The 16,441-nt window shown below is 48.7% G+C and overlaps 2 protein-coding genes across 5 annotated transcripts in view; one reads left to right on the plus strand and one right to left on the minus strand.

Annotated features, from left to right (window-relative positions):
- Dnajc7 (DnaJ heat shock protein family (Hsp40) member C7) overlaps positions 1-7,294 on the minus strand; it is a 38,240-nt gene extending 30,946 nt beyond the window's left edge. The window contains exon 1 of the mRNA XM_027428146.2: positions 7,137-7,294. Within this exon, the coding sequence (XP_027283947.1) occupies positions 7,137-7,213 (77 nt within the window). The 5' untranslated portion in view covers positions 7,214-7,294. The remainder of the gene's footprint in view (positions 1-7,136) is intronic.
- A 118-nt stretch (positions 7,295-7,412) lies between these two features.
- Nkiras2 (NFKB inhibitor interacting Ras like 2) lies at positions 7,413-16,113 on the plus strand. 4 transcript variants are annotated; one of them, XM_027428151.2, is made up of 4 exons: positions 7,413-7,579; positions 11,788-11,896; positions 12,635-12,876; positions 13,738-16,113. In XM_027428151.2, the coding sequence occupies exons 2-4, from the start codon at positions 11,803-11,805 to the stop codon at positions 13,975-13,977; spliced, it is 576 nt and encodes a 191-aa protein (XP_027283952.1). In that variant the 5' UTR covers positions 7,413-7,579; positions 11,788-11,802; the 3' UTR covers positions 13,978-16,113. The 4 variants fall into 4 exon arrangements, with proteins under 4 accessions (XP_027283952.1, XP_027283953.1, XP_027283951.1 ...); XM_027428152.2 differs by lacking the exon at positions 7,413-7,579 and adding an exon at positions 7,684-7,964; XM_027428150.2 differs by lacking the exon at positions 7,413-7,579 and adding an exon at positions 10,477-10,629.
- The last annotated feature ends 328 nt before the right edge of the window (positions 16,114-16,441 follow it).

Below are 16,441 nucleotides of genomic sequence, written 5' to 3' on the forward strand. Positions count from 1 at the left end.
TCTTCCAGACAGGGTTTCTCTGTGTAACAGGCCTGGCTGTCCTTGCTTTGTAGACCAGGCTGACCTCAAACTCACAGAGATCCACCTGCACCTGCACCTGCCTCTGCCTCCCCAAGTGCTGGGATTAAAGGCGTACCACCAGCTGGTAGGAACAAGAATACTCTAAGGGGATACTTGTGCTCCTCCCTTTGGCTATCAGATTATTTGGTGACACATAGTCCCATGGATTGGAATCCCCCAGGAATCTTATGCTGTGGGAAAGAATAGGCTAAGGCGTCGTGCCAGCCAGAGAGGAACTTGTCTCTCAGAGGTCAGACTCCTTTGTAGGAAAAACTGGCACCCAGACAGTGCTGGGCCAGTTCTGAGAAGGCCCGTGCCTTTCTTTATCATGCCTTGTGTCCTCCAGTTAAATCTAATGCTCAGATCATGATCTGACAGCCTGGGGAGGGAAAGGTGCCACTGAACTTCTCTATCTGTTCCTACTCCCAATATGCCCACCTTTCTCTGCTCTTCACTGTGACTTGTCTCTTTAAGTGGCCTACTGAAGATGGTGGCTGAGCTCAGCTATTAGCACTGCCAGGGCCCAGGTTTAACCCTAACAGCTCTAGTGACATCTTTCATACTGATAGAGACAGTGGCATCCCTCAACAATCTAGAACTAAGGAACTACAGTTAAGAAAAGGCTGCTTTCAGGCTGGAAAGGTTAAGAGCACCGGCTGCTCTTCCAGAGGTCCTGAGTTCAATTCCCAGCAACCACATGGTGGCTCACAGCCATCCCTTATGAGATCTGGTGCCCTCTTCTGGTGTGCAGATATAAATGGAAGCAGAATGTTGTATCCATCATAAATAAATAAATAAATAAAAATCTTAAAAAAAAAAAAAAAAAGGAAGGGAAGAAGGAAAGAAAATAAAAGGCTGCTTTCAGGGCTGGCAAGATGGCTGGCTCAATGAGTAAAGACATTTGCTGTTAATCCTGAGACCCTGAGTTCCACTGCCAAACTCACATGGAGGAAGAACAGAACTGACTACCCAAGTTGTTCTGATCTCCACTCGCTCGCACGCACGCATGCACAGAAGCTGCTTCCTGTTGTCTGGGAGGGTATGGAAGGTAGATATGGGGACCAGAGTGGCAGTATGGACTCTCCGGTCCTGAATTTAACAGGCAGCTAACTGTCTCAGATCCAACTGTCCAAGCAGGAACTTTCAGTCAGAAAATACAGAAAGTAATACAGATTCAGAAAAGATGGTCAACACTGCCTATCCAACAACCTAGCTTCCTCACACACCACACACCAATAAAACAGGCCTTAAAACAAAACTGGAAAGTCATATCCACCACACAGCACTATTCTCAAAAGCCCATCCTTGCCCACCTATGCCCATCATGGTATAAAATAAGAACTATGGTTTCTGTCTGGTTGGGATAAGAAAGCAACTGTAGAAAGCCAGTAGAAAAAATGGCCCCTGGAAAAACCACTCTAAACCCTGTTCCTAATGATGAAACTCAGCTTCAAAGAATACCTGGACCGTCGTCTATGTAACTTCCACATCATTCAATACTGGAGAATGAGGAGTAAACATTAAAGAAGAGACAAATGGATTGTCAACCGGACTTTGTATCAAGTGACAAGGCACCTAGGCAGCAGCCAATCACTGTTCTCTAGTCCTAGAGGAAGAAACCAAAGGCAGGCGTCCAGTACTTTTCTCTTTAAAAACTAGCTTCAATGACTAAGCTAACCTCTTATTGGCTGGAATGTACAATAAGGTTAGGCTTCAGGCCAATCAGAATTCCTGTTGTTGGCAAGTGACTAGGCACTAGAGTAACTGCCACTCACTTGGCCCAATAGTTCCCTAAAATTGCTGTTTACTCAACAGTGCTCAATAGGAGTCTGAACTACATTAAGGAAAAGAGACTTCCTATATCCTATTTCTGTTCCATTACTGACTATTTAACAAATTTCTATGTATTATTATCAGGGTTCAACTAACTGGCTATATTCAGGATGCTTTATTCCTAAATTTATCCCCTACCTTAGCCATAACCTGTTTCTCCCATCTCCCATATCTTTACCTCTGAGCCACACTTAAAGCTTACCAAACTGAAGTGTCTCATTAATTTGACTTTAAAAGTTGAAGATAATTCCCACTCAGCTTTCAGACTACTGAAATGTCTAGCTGCTTGCCCTACAACTCCATGAGAAAGAAGGTGGACAAATTCCTAATGTTAATCAGGTTGAGGGTGGGGGTTCCCATCAACTCTGGTTAAGTAAAGCTATCAGGTTGAAAAAAGCCTTAAAAAGCATAGTAGACAAATAACTACTGCGAAGCCTGGAATATGGACTCAGCAATGTGGACATAGAAATAAAAGACTAATTCCTAATTCCCAGAGGAATTAAGATCCCTAGATAACAACAGTCTAATAGGAATGGCTCTTCCAATGCCAGCACTCGGGAGGCAGAGGCAGGCAGAACTCTTGAGTTGGAAGCTAGCCTTGTCTACATAGCTAGTTTAAAGCCAGCCAAGGCTACAATAACAAGGCCTTGTTGAAGGAAGAAGAGAGGGAGGGGGGAAAGGGAAAGGGAGGGGAGGGAGGAAGACAGGTAGGCTTTTATGAAAAGATGGCTCAGCAGGTATAGCAGCTTCCCCCCAACCCTGACAATCTGAGTTTGATCGCTGGAACCCATATGGTAGAAGGAGAGAACCGACTCCCACAGATTGTCTTCTGATACTCACACTCGTGAGCATCCAAGCATGTGCACACACACATGCAATCGCAGATGCATTTCCACACACAAAGTAAATGAAAAAAAAAAAAAGAATGGTTCTTGTGTACATTAGAAATGATACTGAATATATTAGTTCAGGGGGCGGCAAGATGGTTCAGCGATTAAGAGCACAGACTCCTATTCCAAAGGACCCATGTTCAATTCCCAGCACTCAAATGGTGGCTTACAAACATCTGTAACTCTAATTCCAGGAGATCCAAAGCCCTCTTCTGACCTCTTCAGGCACTACACACACCTGGTACACAGACATATATACAGGCAAAACACTTATGCACATAATATACAATAAAAACATATATGAATATCAGATCATTAGGGCTGGTGAGAGGGCTCAGTGGTTTAGAGCACTTACTGGTAAGTACTTATAAAGCACTTTCTTTATAAGGGGCAGACAAAAACAATTTTGGGACTAGTAAAATGGCTCAGGAGGTGTAAAGATGCTTGCCACCAGGCCTGACAACCTGAGTTCAATCCCTGGAACCCAAATGGTAGACAATCAATTCCCATAAGCTGTCCTTTAAAAAGCCTCCAAAGTTCACACACACACACACACACACACACACACACACACACACACACACACACACACTCACTCACTCAACAGAAGCAATTCTCCACACAGAATTCTATTTTGGAGTGTGCTAACATTCAGCTTAAACTACCTGGAATGATGTAGACGTGGATTCCATATTCAACACTGAACTAAGAGACACAGTGAAATAATGGACAAATGGACTCTCAGTGGGACTTAAGTGTGTGTGAGCCTGGTGTGTTCATGTGTGAATGCACATATATGCACATGTGGGTGGAGGCCTCTCTTTCCTGGATTGTTCCACACCTCTTCACTAAATCTTTGACTTTAATTTCTTAGCTGCTGTGAGTAAAGACTTGTGACAAGCTAACAGGTGCACGCACCTAAGGTCTCTTTCTCTCTTGACACACTAAAGCTAAAGAAATAAGATACTGGCACATAAAATGTTGCAATCATGAGGTCCTGAAGCTCCTCTCATCTGACCCCTATGTGATGGTGACAATTTAGCAGTAACAAGATCCATTTAGAGCCAAGAAGCAAGTAAGGAAGGATTCCTGCTGGGCCTCACAAAAACACCCCAAGGGACTCCTAGACTGATATGTCCCTAAATGAACTGGTAGTAGAAGGAAGTAACCAGAGACAGGAACTCAACCAGAGGGTTCTAACAATGCCAGGCAGTAAAGGGCACTTCAAAGGGATGCCTTTCCCCATCACCAGCTATGGCTACACAGGATTCTAGGAAACAAGAAAAATATAAAACCACCTTCCAAAACTTCCACATCTCTACTCCATCTTCAACAATGGAAAAACTACAACACTTTTTCATACTAAAAGAGCCTGATGCTTACTCTGCTTTTGTCCCCCCCCTCCCCCCCCCCCCCCCCCCGCCTCAGATAGAGTCTCACTATGTAGCTCTGGCTGTCCTGGAACTCGCTCTGTAGACCAGGCTGGCCTTGAACCCACAGAGATCCGACCACCTCTACCTCCTGAGTGCTGGGATTAAAGATGTACACCACTATGCTCACCTAACGCTTATTCTTCTGATGATGCCTTACACAGTGGAGGTCAAAGTGATTTAAGTCATTTCCTTTTTGGTTTATATACACAACTGGTATATAAGGAACATATAAAACTGAATAATCAGTTTCAGCAGGCTTAAAATTTGAACTCCATAAATATATATAACATGTCTGTTTAAGGAAACATCTTTCGGGCTGGAGAGATGGTCAAGAGGTAAAGAGCACTGTCTGCTCTTCCAAAGGTACTGGGTTCAAATTCCCAGCAACCACACGTGGCTCACAACCATCTGTAATGGAATCTGGTGCCCTCTTCTGGCCTGCAGGCATACATGCAGGCAGAACACTATACACAATAAAATAAATCTTTAAAGAAAAACACATTTTTCACTTTTATTTTACAATTAAGTTGACTTGGTGGTATGTTGTGGAATATTACTTTAGTTATGTAAGATGTGTTGCTGTTTTACCTTGCCTGCCTAAGGTACCTAACTGGTCTAATAAAAAGCTGAATGGCCAATAGTCGTGCAGAAGAGGGATAGACAGGGCTGGCAGGCAGAGAATGAGTAGGTTGGAGAGAGAACGAGGGAGAAAGAGAGGAAGATGCCTAGGGCCAGCCAGCCAGCCAGCCACCAGTTAACCAAACATGGAATAGCAGGACACACAGAAGAAAGGTTAAAAGCCCTGAGGCAAAGTGTAGATGAAGAGAAACAGGTCAAATTAAGTTACAAGAGCTAGTGGGACAAGCATAAGATAAGCCGAGCATTCATAATTAATAATAAGTCTCCATGTCATGATTTGGGAGCTGGTTAGTAGCCTAAAAGAAAGCCTGCTACAGTGGTAGATAACTGTTTTACAATCAATGACAAACTAAATTCCACAAAAAAGGCAGTTAACCAAACACCATGGTTCACATGATGTTGTACCACCCACCCACCCACCCAACACACATCCACAAAAGAATCTTAACATGTAGCCCTGGCTAGCCTGTAGTTGTGTAGACCAGGCTTCCTTTGATCTTACAAACAGCCCGCTCGCCTCTGCCTCCCAAGTGCTGGATTAAAGTGAGCACCACCAGTCTGGCTTGTTTTGTTTTGAGACAGACTCTTACTTTAAAATCCAGAATGACAAGTTCTAGTTCTTTCTGCCTCAGTCCCCTAAGTGCAGGGATTACAGATGTGTGCCACCCCAGTCAGCCTTCAAATTTCTTGATAGGTCTCTCCGTATTCATTTACTACCATTTCATGACAAAACACTTTCTAAAGCTGTTTTGTTTCACTTTAAGGAGAGAATTTGCTTTAGAGAAGTGCAATCTAGCCAGGCATGATGGTGCACACCTTCGATCCCAGCACTTGGGTGGCAGGGGCAGATAGATCGATCTCTGTGAGTTCAAGGCTGGCTGGTCCGCACAGACCCCTGTCTAAAGTCCGAATGAGGGACACTCCCTATAGATTTACACCAAGTACAATATATTCCTTGAATGACATATGGCCAAAGTCCCTATTTACAACAGTGAGAAGCACCAAATTCTTCCTAAATCCAGGTAAAATAAGCTTAAGCTGCTTGTGTTAGCAAAGGGCTTCCCTTCTCATTTTGCAATTCCTTAAGAAAGGTATGAGCCGATGGTGCTTAACTCCAAACCACTGGAATGATGTGGAAACTCAAAACGAAGGAGACTAGACGGATATCTCAGGGATCAACTGCGCTTTGTCAAGCCTCTCAGCTTCCAACCCACACACTTGATAACTGCAATATTCCCTGCAGCTCCCCGAGTACCCTTTTGTATTTCTAACTTCGACAGCAAACACCTCAGAATCCTGGTTGGTAGATCTCCTGATCAGATTCTCTCATCATCTCAAATTATTCAGACTGAAAACATACCCCCACAGGCTTAGTACGAACATACGAAGCACATGGTTAGAAGACAGAGGGCACTGAAGTCCATTCTGAACAACAGATGGAATGAATCTGCAACTGATAAGGCAATCAGTTCACCTTTGGTATCAGAGCAAGTACGCCTGCTCTTAACTGTGTTCCAACCTCGCTTCAAAAACCTGTCCTTAGCTGGTGCCAGAATTCACAGTGTTCTTGAAAACCACTCACTCAGCAGCTCCCTAGGCTAGTCCAGACTGGCAATCATCTCGCGCTACTGCAGCTGCCCAGCAGTGCCAACTGCATCTAAACAGCTGTCCTCCCTGAGCTTAGGATCGCCTTGGGACGAGAGGTGAAGCAGCGTCTGACCCGTACAGTCTGAGACGAGGCCCTCATTCGTCCTTCTGCCTATCCGATTTTAATTTCTACGTCAATGGGGGGGGAGGGGGCGACCAGGTCAATACCTGGAGGCACACAATCTCCTCGGCCCCACACTAATGACCACTGGGTGTAATTACTGAGGGAAAGGAGGACAGACAACAATACGCACAAGTTCACCAGCGGAGCAGGCGGAGGCTGGGGCTATGTTAAGGAAGTCGTCATCGATGCCGCGACGCCTCCCCCACCCTGCAGCCGACCTCGGAGGTTCCACCCCGGCCTCCACAATGAGGACGACCTTCTTCCCGACGGCAGAACTAGGCCGTGCCTCAGCACCCCGCGAGGCGGAAGCAGCACAGGGGGAAAGGCGACCCCTGAGAACGTCCCTTCAGGGGGGGCCTATGTCGACTCCGGCTCAGATCGGGGAGGGGAGGGGGGGAGGCAATCTGCAGAAGGCTGGGTATCGTCTCCACATTCGGCGGCTGCCGCGTCGGCCTCCCCGGATTCACAAACCCCAAGCCCGCCTCCCCCGTTATCCTACCACCCGGTTACCTCTTTGCTTCTTCGTCCTCTAGCAGTTCAGGCTCGGTCCCCGCCATTACCACATCGCACTCCGCGGTAGCCGCCATCTTACCGCCGGGACCAGAGAGCCGGGTGGGAGGCAGGCGGTGAAGAGCACTTCCGGCCGGAGCATCGAGCCGCTCAGCAGCGCCGCGCCCAGAGGGACTACCTCGAGCCCGTCTACCAACGAGAGGCTCCGCTTGGGGCCAGAGCGGCCTCCCATCCCGGGAGGTCCACGGTGGTCTCCGCCCTGGGGCGGGGGCCCAGGGACGGCTCCTGTGCGTAGGGGGCGCCACTTTACTCGCGGATAGGAGGCCGGTACAGAAGGGTGTTGCCTCTCTAGGCCTCGGCTTGCCTCAGTATCCCGACAGCCTGGTTGCCATAACAACTTGCAAACCTAGAGAGTCTCCTCCGGTGAAGCCGCCGAGCCCCGGGTGGGTAGGTGGGTGGGTGGAGGTGGGTCACCCGAGACGGCTGCGGTGAGGAAGGCCTGTACGGCTACCTGCCGACCCTGGAGTGTGTCCACCGCGTCCTCCCCGCAAAGGCATAAAGAGCCGCTTTGAGCCCAGTGCCCCAGCTTTCATCGGCGGCTGGAAGCCCTGCCCAGCCAAGCGAGGGGAACGCAGGGCGTCTTCACCCTGCGCCTTTCATCCTCCACGGGTCTCCAAGCGCCTGCTGGTTCATCATCCCAATGACGCGGACCCTTTTATGAGGCCGCTTTCATGTCAACCGCTTGGGAGTGCCATCTCAGCGTTAAGTCTAGAGAGGATGACATGGCGCCCCAGCCCCTGCCTTGGAGTTTATAAGGCAGCTCATGGGGTGAGGTCCCCTTTCCTTAGTGTCCCCTGTACTCCTGCGTCTCATAAACTCTACCCAGCACACTTTGTCTGGCCAAATGCGGCCTGGATTGGGAAGACAGGCTAATCATTTTTTTTGTAGAACCACTACTACACCCAACAGTATGTGTGGAGTTGAATTAAATTGGGGGGGGGGGCTCTGAGGTTAAATGAGGCAGAGGAGATGACCTAGAGGTTGTGATTTTAAGACAAAAAGAATGAAAATAAGACAGTGGAATTTTAGGTGTCTATGCCCATTAAGGAAAACTGTATGAAGGCCCCTACCCTGTTTTGTAGATCCTTACTTATTCATTAGTGAGGGAATTGAAACCATAGGGTCCACTGGCTAGAAAATGAGAGCTGGAGCTCAGTGGACTGAGAGAGGTCATTCAGCCTTTACTTGCACTGTTGGTTGGGGGTGGGATGGCAAAAACCTCACCACCCACACTGCTTGCCAGTGGCTCACCTCACAGTACACAGTCTAATTCACAGACCAATTTTTTTAAAACTTTTTTCTAACTATCGTTTGTAGCTGAACTTATCTACTCTCCCAGCTTTAACTTCATCCCAACTTTCAATTCTTCCTGTTGCCTAGACATTTAAAAAAAAAAAGTGTGTGTGTGTGTGTGTGTGTGTGTGTGTGTGTGTGTGTGTGTGTGTGCATGTATCTTTGTGAGTGCATACCAGGTATGTGCAGGTGTCTGCAGAGGCCAGAAGAGGGTTTCAGATTCCCTGGAACTGGAGTTAACAGGTAGTTGTGAGCAGCTCGACACAGATGCTATGAACAGTGTCTTCTGGAACAGCAGCTAGTGCTCTTAGCCACCAACCCTTTTCCCCAGCCCCTTCCTAGACTTTTTCAGACTTCTACACTTCCATAACCAATTACCTATTATCTCTTAGGCATTTCAAAAATCCCCAGAGATTAACCTATTTGTTAATTTTTTTTGAGACAAGGTTTCATGTAGCCCAGTCTTTCCTCAAGCTTGCTATGTAACCTTGAACTTCTGATTGTCCTGCCTCCACCTCCAGGATTGCCTGCATCTGATTCCATGTTTTTATTCTTTCCTGAATTTCTTATTTTAATAATTTATTTAACTTTATTTTATGTGCATTGGTGTCAGGTATCAGATCCCCTGGAACTGGAGTTACAGTTATGAGCTGCCATGTGGGTTCTGGGAATTGAACCCAAGTCCTCTGGAAGAGCAGTCAGTGCTCTTAACCCCTGAGCCATCTCTCCAGCTCTTTCCTGAATTTCTTGTGCTGTATGCTCATCTGTTCAGCTGGCTACCACATGAACCATGCGGCATGGAACATGCAGTCTTCAGTGTTGTTCTTGACTTGCAGTCTGTCGCCAACACTTCTTGATTCACCTGCTACACATCCAAAAACCTCTTTCATCTCCTAACTTTCCCTCAGTCTCATCTCTGTCAAGCCTGGGCTCTCTGACAGAATGACCTTCTTTGTAGAAGCAGACAGATCATGTCATTCCCCTGGTATAAATCTACCAATGGCTTTCTATTGCTGGGAGTTTGGTCTCTGACCCACCGCACGTCTTTGTTATTTGGCTACTCTTTATAGTTAATATTGAATGAACCCCTAGGGACTTGTGGCTCTAGAAATGTCATGGTTCTTGCTGTTTTTCCTCTGCTTTAGACATCTCTGTCCTCCTCAGTCCTTCAAACGTGAACGTAGTCATACCCTTCTCCTCCCTTTGGTGTCTGTTGCCCCCAAGGTAAATGCTGTTCCCATAGCACCCCACCTCAGTAACAGAATTCATCATGTTTTGTAGTAGTTTTTGGTTTAGATGTCTAATTCTTCTAGACAGTGAACATATGGGCAATCACCCTGTCTAACTTCCTTTGCATATGGCCCTACACAAGGCATGGACAAGACAAAGTTGGGCTTTTTTGAGGTTGTTGTTTTGAAACAGGGTCTCTGTGTAGACTATGTTGTCTTTGAACTCAAAATCACCCCACTTCATCCTCCAAGTGCTGAGATACAAATATGAGACCCACTCCAGTTAAAAAATTTTCAGGTTTAGCCAGGAATAGTGGTGCACACCTTAAGTCCCAGCACTTGAGAGGTAGAGGCAGGAAGGATCTCTGTGAGTTCGAGGCCAGCCTGGTCTATAGCTTGAGTTCTCGGACAGACAGGGCTACATAAAGAAACCTTGTTTAAAAAAAAAAATCTAGGCACACCTTTAATCCCAGCACACGGGAGGCAGAGGCAGAAAGGATCTCTGTTAGTTCAAGACCAGCCTGGTCTATAGAGTGAGTTCCAGGACAGCCAGAACTGATTCACAGAGAAACCCTGCCTCGAAACAAAACAAAACAAAACAAAACAAAACAAAAGATGATAGAACTAACGAAGAACTATTGTGCTGTAGAGAGAGAACATTTCGGTATCAGAGCATCAGCTTGGTATCCACACACCGGCATGTCCCCGCCGGCCTCTGGGAGGCGCTGTGCGACCAGTGCTCGCCTTGCGCCGACGGAAGTTGTCTTGAAGGCCGGACGTTGGGGGGCGGGGCTCCAGGGCAAGTACTTCCACCCAGAGGAAGAGGGGCGTCCTTACAGTCCAACTGCCCCTCCCATGGTCCGGCCCACTCGGAGGGGCGCCTCAGCGGGAGTGCTGCGGGGACCCCGGAGGTATGGAGCCGGGAGGCGGGGCTCAGGTCGGCCTGGGTCCCCGGTCCACCTTGGTTGTCCTGTCCCTGCCTCTGACGGCCTCTGAGGGGTGCCCTTCAGGGGAAGTGGGCGGCGGCGGCGGCCTCTGGCGGCCTCTCGAGCCTCGCTCAGCCCGTGGGGTGGAGACCCGTGTCAAGAGATCTCCTGGAGAGGTTTTTGCTTGGGACCCCTTTGGGGCTGAATCTCTGCTTTCTGAGGGGGTGGGAGAGGAGATCACTGGAGCTCCCCAGGAGCCTGTGTTCGAGAGTTTCCTTTTAAGAGACCTCTCTCTGGAGTTTCTAAGTCTGAGCTTTCTCTCTGCCTGCCAGTCCCGGGCCGTCAAATCCCTTTCTGAAGCGCCTTTCCTGTGATTCTGTAACTCTTTGTTTGTTTGTTTGTCTGATTTTTTTGTTTGTTTTGTTTTGTTTTTCGAGACGGGGTTTCTCTGTAGCTTTGGAGCCTATCCTGGCACTCGCTTTGGAGACCAGGCTGGCCTCGAACTCACAGAGATCCTCCTGCCTCTGCCTCCCGAGTGCTGGGATTAAAGGTGTGTACCACCAACGACCGGCTGATTTTTTTTTTTTAATCTAGTGGATTTATTCTTACCCAATTAGTCATTCCGGAAAGCAAGTTATTCTGTTTGTACACTCTCCTCGAGAAGCTGATTGGAGTCGAATCTTAATTTTTCTTGGGGGTCATGGTTAAAGAGAGAAGTCACATGGTGTGCACATGCCTGTATCCCAGCACTTGAGAGGTAGAGGCAAGAGAATCAGCTCAAAGCCAGCCTCAACTTTTTCATCAGCTGGAAGCCAGCTTGGGTGACATGAGATCCTGTCTGCAAAACAAACAAACGACAGAAAAGAGCAAGAGTGCTCATGGGACTTCCTTCAGTAATTGGTGCCCTTGCATCCTGTGCACTGGGAAGAACCTGGGCACCTGCTTTTTTTACCACTCTCTGGGCCTCTCCCTTTGTGGTACCATTGATCCTACACCTGCTGTGTGCCAAATCCTGGCCACTCCTGGGGGAAGTGGCTTAATTCTGGTACAGTTCACTGCTCAGCCATGCACGTGAGCACGCCAGAGTGGCTGCTCTGGGTCTGGATTCTGTCTTCCCTTCATCACACTGCTTCTGTTCTTCAGGGTTGAAGGCTAAGCATGGGGAAGAGCTGCAAGGTGGTCGTGTGTGGCCAGGCATCTGTGGGCAAAACTTCAATCCTTGAGCAGCTCCTGTACGGGAACCACGTTGTGGGTGAGTTGCTGGGGCCGGTGGGCAGGCAGAAGATGTTGAATAATGCAATGGGAGTTGATCGAATTATGAACACAGAAACTAAGAGGGGCACCAGCTGCTTTTACCCTCAAAATTGGGGCTGAGGGCACAGCTGACTGTTAGAGTACTGATCTAACATGGAGCAGGGCTTGGGTTTGAACCCCAGCAATGGAAAAAGAAAAGTAAAACATTGTACTCCCAAGTTCCACACCATTGAACACATCTAAAAGGGAGAAACCCAAAGCCAAGATGGGGGAAAACCCCACATAGCGCTTCTGTGCGTTTGTGAGTGTGCATTTCTGTGCATGCATGCCCATGTGTGTGCCCGTGTTCACAGACCAGAGGTGGATGTACAGTGTCCGCTTCTGTCACCTCCACACTTGGTGGTTGTTATTACTGTTAGCACATTTGAGATAGCCTCACCATATATACCAGGCTGGCCTAGAACTCATAAAGATAAACTTGCCTCTGTCCCCGCCCCTCCAAGAGCTTCGATTCAAGGTGTGTGGCACCACACCCAGTTTTGTGTTGCACTCTTGCTTAGTGTGATAATGACGTGACATTCATCCCCCCCCAAGTCATCCCTGTCCAACTCTCTCAAGCCTGGCCTCTGAGCCCCCACATTGCTTATGCTCCACGTCAAGTTAGCAAGTTAGGATGTCCACCTCTCTCACATTTCCCAGCTCCCTTCACTCTTAATCAAGTCTCATTGTAACCCAGGTTCTGAGATGATTGAGACCCAGGAAGACATCTATGTGGGCTCTATTGAGACAGACCGAGGGGTGCGGGAGCAGGTGCGTTTCTATGATACTCGGGGTCTCCGGGATGGGGCCGAGCTGCCCAGGCACTGCTTCTCCTGCACTGATGGCTACGTCCTGGTCTACAGCACAGACAGTCGAGAATCGTTTCAGCGAGTTGAGCTGCTCAAGAAGGAAATCGACAAGTCCAAGGACAAGAAGGAGGTACGTGTACTGCACTTCTGCTGGGAGCTCAGTGGTAGGAGAGCGTGGGTCCTTGGCAGGCTGTGGGGTGCTGGTGTGATTCCAGTTGTGCTCATTTGCCAAGAGGTTTATTTAGGAGCCTGAAGACCATGATGGTCATTGGGGAGAGTCTTCAGCCCACACAAGAGATGGCTGTATGATAGGACAATTCAAAGAGACTTTTCTTTGGTAATAGGGTCCCTTCTACAAATGGGCCTTGAGAGCTTGTTTGGAGGTTCTAGCAGAGAAACGCAGCTACTTATATACACTTAACGGAAGCCCAGTCCTCAGAAGGGGACACCCGCCTAGCCAGCCAGATCAGCTGAATCAACCCTGGCGATCAATGTGGTGACAGGTGTCACAGCCAGATCACCCTCACATCTGGATCCCTTCTAATACATGAGGCTTCCCCTAATCTTTCTTTGCTGTGGTTTCATGCTCATGCCAGTCCTCCAAAATTCTGTAAGCTGTTAGTCTCTGGGAACTGCATCTCTCTCAGTTGTTGGCCAGAAACAGCTGACAGCTACTCCTGATCCTAAACCACTGCTGTGTGTGTGTGTGTGTGTGTGTGTGTGTGTGTGTGTGTGTGTGTGTGAGAAAGTGAGTGTGTGTGTGTGAGTGAGTGTGTGTGTGTAGCCTCTAATCTTTCTTTTCTTTCTTTCTTTTTTTTTTTTTAAACAGGATCTCTTTGTATAACATCTCTAGCTGTCCTGGAACTCACCCTGTAGACCAGGCTGGCCTCAAACTCACAGAGATCCACCTGCCTCTATCTCCCAAGTGCTGGGATTAAAGGCATGTGCCACCCCCACCCAGTCAGCCTCTACTCTTATCTCTCTTCTCCAGGTCACCATCGTGGTCCTTGGCAACAAGTGTGACCTTCAGGAGCAACGTCGTGTAGACCCTGATGTGGCTCAGCACTGGGCCAAGTCAGAGAAGGTGAAACTGTGGGAAGTGTCGGTGGCTGACCGCCGCTCCCTCCTGGAGCCTTTCATTTATCTGGCCAGCAAGATGACCCAGCCCCAGAGCAAATCCGCCTTCCCCCTCAGTCGCAAGAACAAGGGCAGTGGTTCCTTGGATGGCTGAAGAGCTGCCCTTCTTTCTTCGCTATCCCAACCCCATTCCAGGATGGGTCGAGGGCACAGGGGTGCAAAAGCAAGCTGTTCTTCCAGTCAGTAAGGGAACAGCCTTCTAGGCCAGGAAGCTGGGTTGGCCCAGGCCAGTGCCACTTTTGTCCCCTCTTAACTCCAAGAAGTGCAAGTGAACTTGATTGCTGGCCCGCCCCTTGACCCTTCCATGGTAGTCCCCACCCCACCCCCAGCTTACATCACATTTTCTCCACTGTTACCTGGACACTTATGTCTACATAGTGTCTCTTCCATCTGCCTGGGGCAGGAAACAGGGCTGGCATGCCAAAGTGCCCAGTCCAGGGTCCGGCTCCTATCAGGGATTCCAACTCTCTCAATTTCCTGCCAATAACACAGCACCAGCCTGGGCTTGAGAAAGTGACCAGGTATTATGAGCGCACAGTTATATGTGCTGGTTTAGGGTTGGCTCCTCGTCCCTTACCCTGACCTTTCCCCTGGCTTGTCGAAGGCTGGGAAAAGCCAGGCTCCTGGGAGTGGCATTTTCTGTCTGATCTCCACCCATCTCCCAGCTGTTTGACTTTCTCTTCCTGCTCTGGGAGCAGAGGTCATTGGTTGAGGTAGAGTGGTCTGTCAGTTACCCTGTGATCTAGCAAGGCCAGTCTTCTCTGGGCGTCAGTTTTCTCATCTGTGAGGTGACAGGAGCTTGGATGATTACTTAGAGCCTTGGCAGCTCTGTGATTTTTTTAAAGCCAGTGGCTTGGGCCTCCTGTGTCTGCCCCTGCTTCACCCTCTTCAAGGTGCTACACCTACCAGCCCTGGAGGCTGGACAAGCCTCTCCTTTAACCACCAGGGGGCAGGAGTGCACTCTGTGCTCAGTGGCACAGGTGGCACAGCCTGTGGACTTGCCCATAGTGGGTGTCCAGCCCTCCTCGTTGTTTTTGGCTAGTAGCTGGACTTATATTTATATTCTCTCTCTGTATTTATATGCCTGACACCTTGGTGAAGGTGGGATAAGCCGCTCCTCTAGCCCCTCCTCCTTACCTCAGATGCCTGAACAGAACCAGGCAAAGCACTAGCAGCTTCCTAGGAGCTGACAGGCCTTGCAGCTGGGGCTTGTGCTATCAAGTGAGCGTATAACCCACAACTTCTGGTGCCCGCCTTGAGCTTCTGATGTGCACACCTTACCTGAGTTAGACACTACAGCCAGGCCACCTCCGATACCACCCCTTCTCCCCAGAACAGGCGAGAAGGGGCTGGTGCCCAGGGCTGGGCAAGGAGAGTCAGGACATCTACAGGCTCAGGCTCGAAGTTCATTTATTAATGTGTTGGACACAATAAAACCACAACTGCTGTTATCAAAAAGTTTCCCTCCCCCGCCCCTTTTCTTATCCCATTGGAAATATCTTTCAAAAAAAAAAAAAAAGATACAAGTAGATACTGGCAAAATCCCATATTGAGTGGGGGAGTGACACTGGCTTTGGCAACATGAAAGTAGATTTAATGGCATATAGGGCTGTGTAACAGCCCTGGGCTCCACAGTTGGAGAGACTGTACCCTAGTCTAGAGTGGAGAGTCCTTAGGCTGAGGGAGACCCAGAGTCCCCCGTACCCCCTTAGAGGTGGGGTTCAAGCAGAAACCACTAAAAGGTTAAGAAGGACAGCTTTGATAATAAGACAGGTCACTTCCGTTAAAGCCAGGCCAGGGCCAGGCAGGGTGGTGCATGCCTTTAATCCCATCACTCAAGAAGCAGAGGCATGTAAATCTCTTGAGTTTGCCAGCCTGGTCTACATAATTCCAGAACCAGCCAGGGCTATACAATCAGGTCCAGCCTGAATACCACTAGCACCTTCTAGCTTCACCCCTACAAAGAAGATGGGACTTCCCCCAAAATCAACCTCACTTTCACAGTACTTCTTTGAATGACTTTGGGGGCTTCTTATTTCCATGGTTCTTTGCCATACCCCCTGGTTAACTTCTGTTTTTGTTTTGAGACAGTGTCTAGCTATATGGCCCAAACTGAACTCATGACCTAATGCCAGGATTATAGGCATGCACCACCACACCTGGCTACCCCATGGTAAACCTGGCTGATGGGTTCCAGCCCACATCAGTGTGAGATCCCTAGCTCCAGTAGTTGTTCAGAGGGCCCTAGAACACAGCAGGGGAGGCTGACTTGTAGGAGCTAAGAAGTGGAGTCAGCACTGTCTAAGTCTGATTGGGGTGGGGGTATGAGAGCACCATGTGGCTGGGGCTGTGATTTTGCCTAGAGCTTTGGGATTCATGGAGCCATAGATGCCCGGCAGCTCAGGATTGGCCCAGCAAAGGAGGGTAGTTATGGTCCTCAGACGCAGGGGACTGGAAAAACCCCAGTCTGAGTGAAGAGCAGTTCCCCCTGGTTGTGTGGGAACCTGGAAACTGCAAAAGGTAGTCTCCGGGATGTGGAGACAAGTGCTTGCCAGGAA

Source organism: Cricetulus griseus, chromosome 7 (assembly GCF_003668045.3).
Source record: "Cricetulus griseus strain 17A/GY chromosome 7, alternate assembly CriGri-PICRH-1.0, whole genome shotgun sequence".
Taxonomy (NCBI): domain Eukaryota; kingdom Metazoa; phylum Chordata; class Mammalia; order Rodentia; family Cricetidae; genus Cricetulus; species Cricetulus griseus.

Excerpts from the sequence above, each read along its gene's own strand:
- Nkiras2 (XM_027428151.2), top strand. The coding sequence starts at position 11,803 with ATGGGGAAGAGCTGCAAGGTGGTCGTGTGTGGCCAGGCATCTGTGGGC. Across the intron at positions 11,897-12,634 it reads GTACGGGAACCACGTTGTGG|GTTCTGAGATGATTGAGACC; the intron begins GTGAGTTGCTGG and ends ATTGTAACCCAG. Across the intron at positions 12,877-13,737 it reads AGTCCAAGGACAAGAAGGAG|GTCACCATCGTGGTCCTTGG; the intron begins GTACGTGTACTG and ends TCTCTTCTCCAG.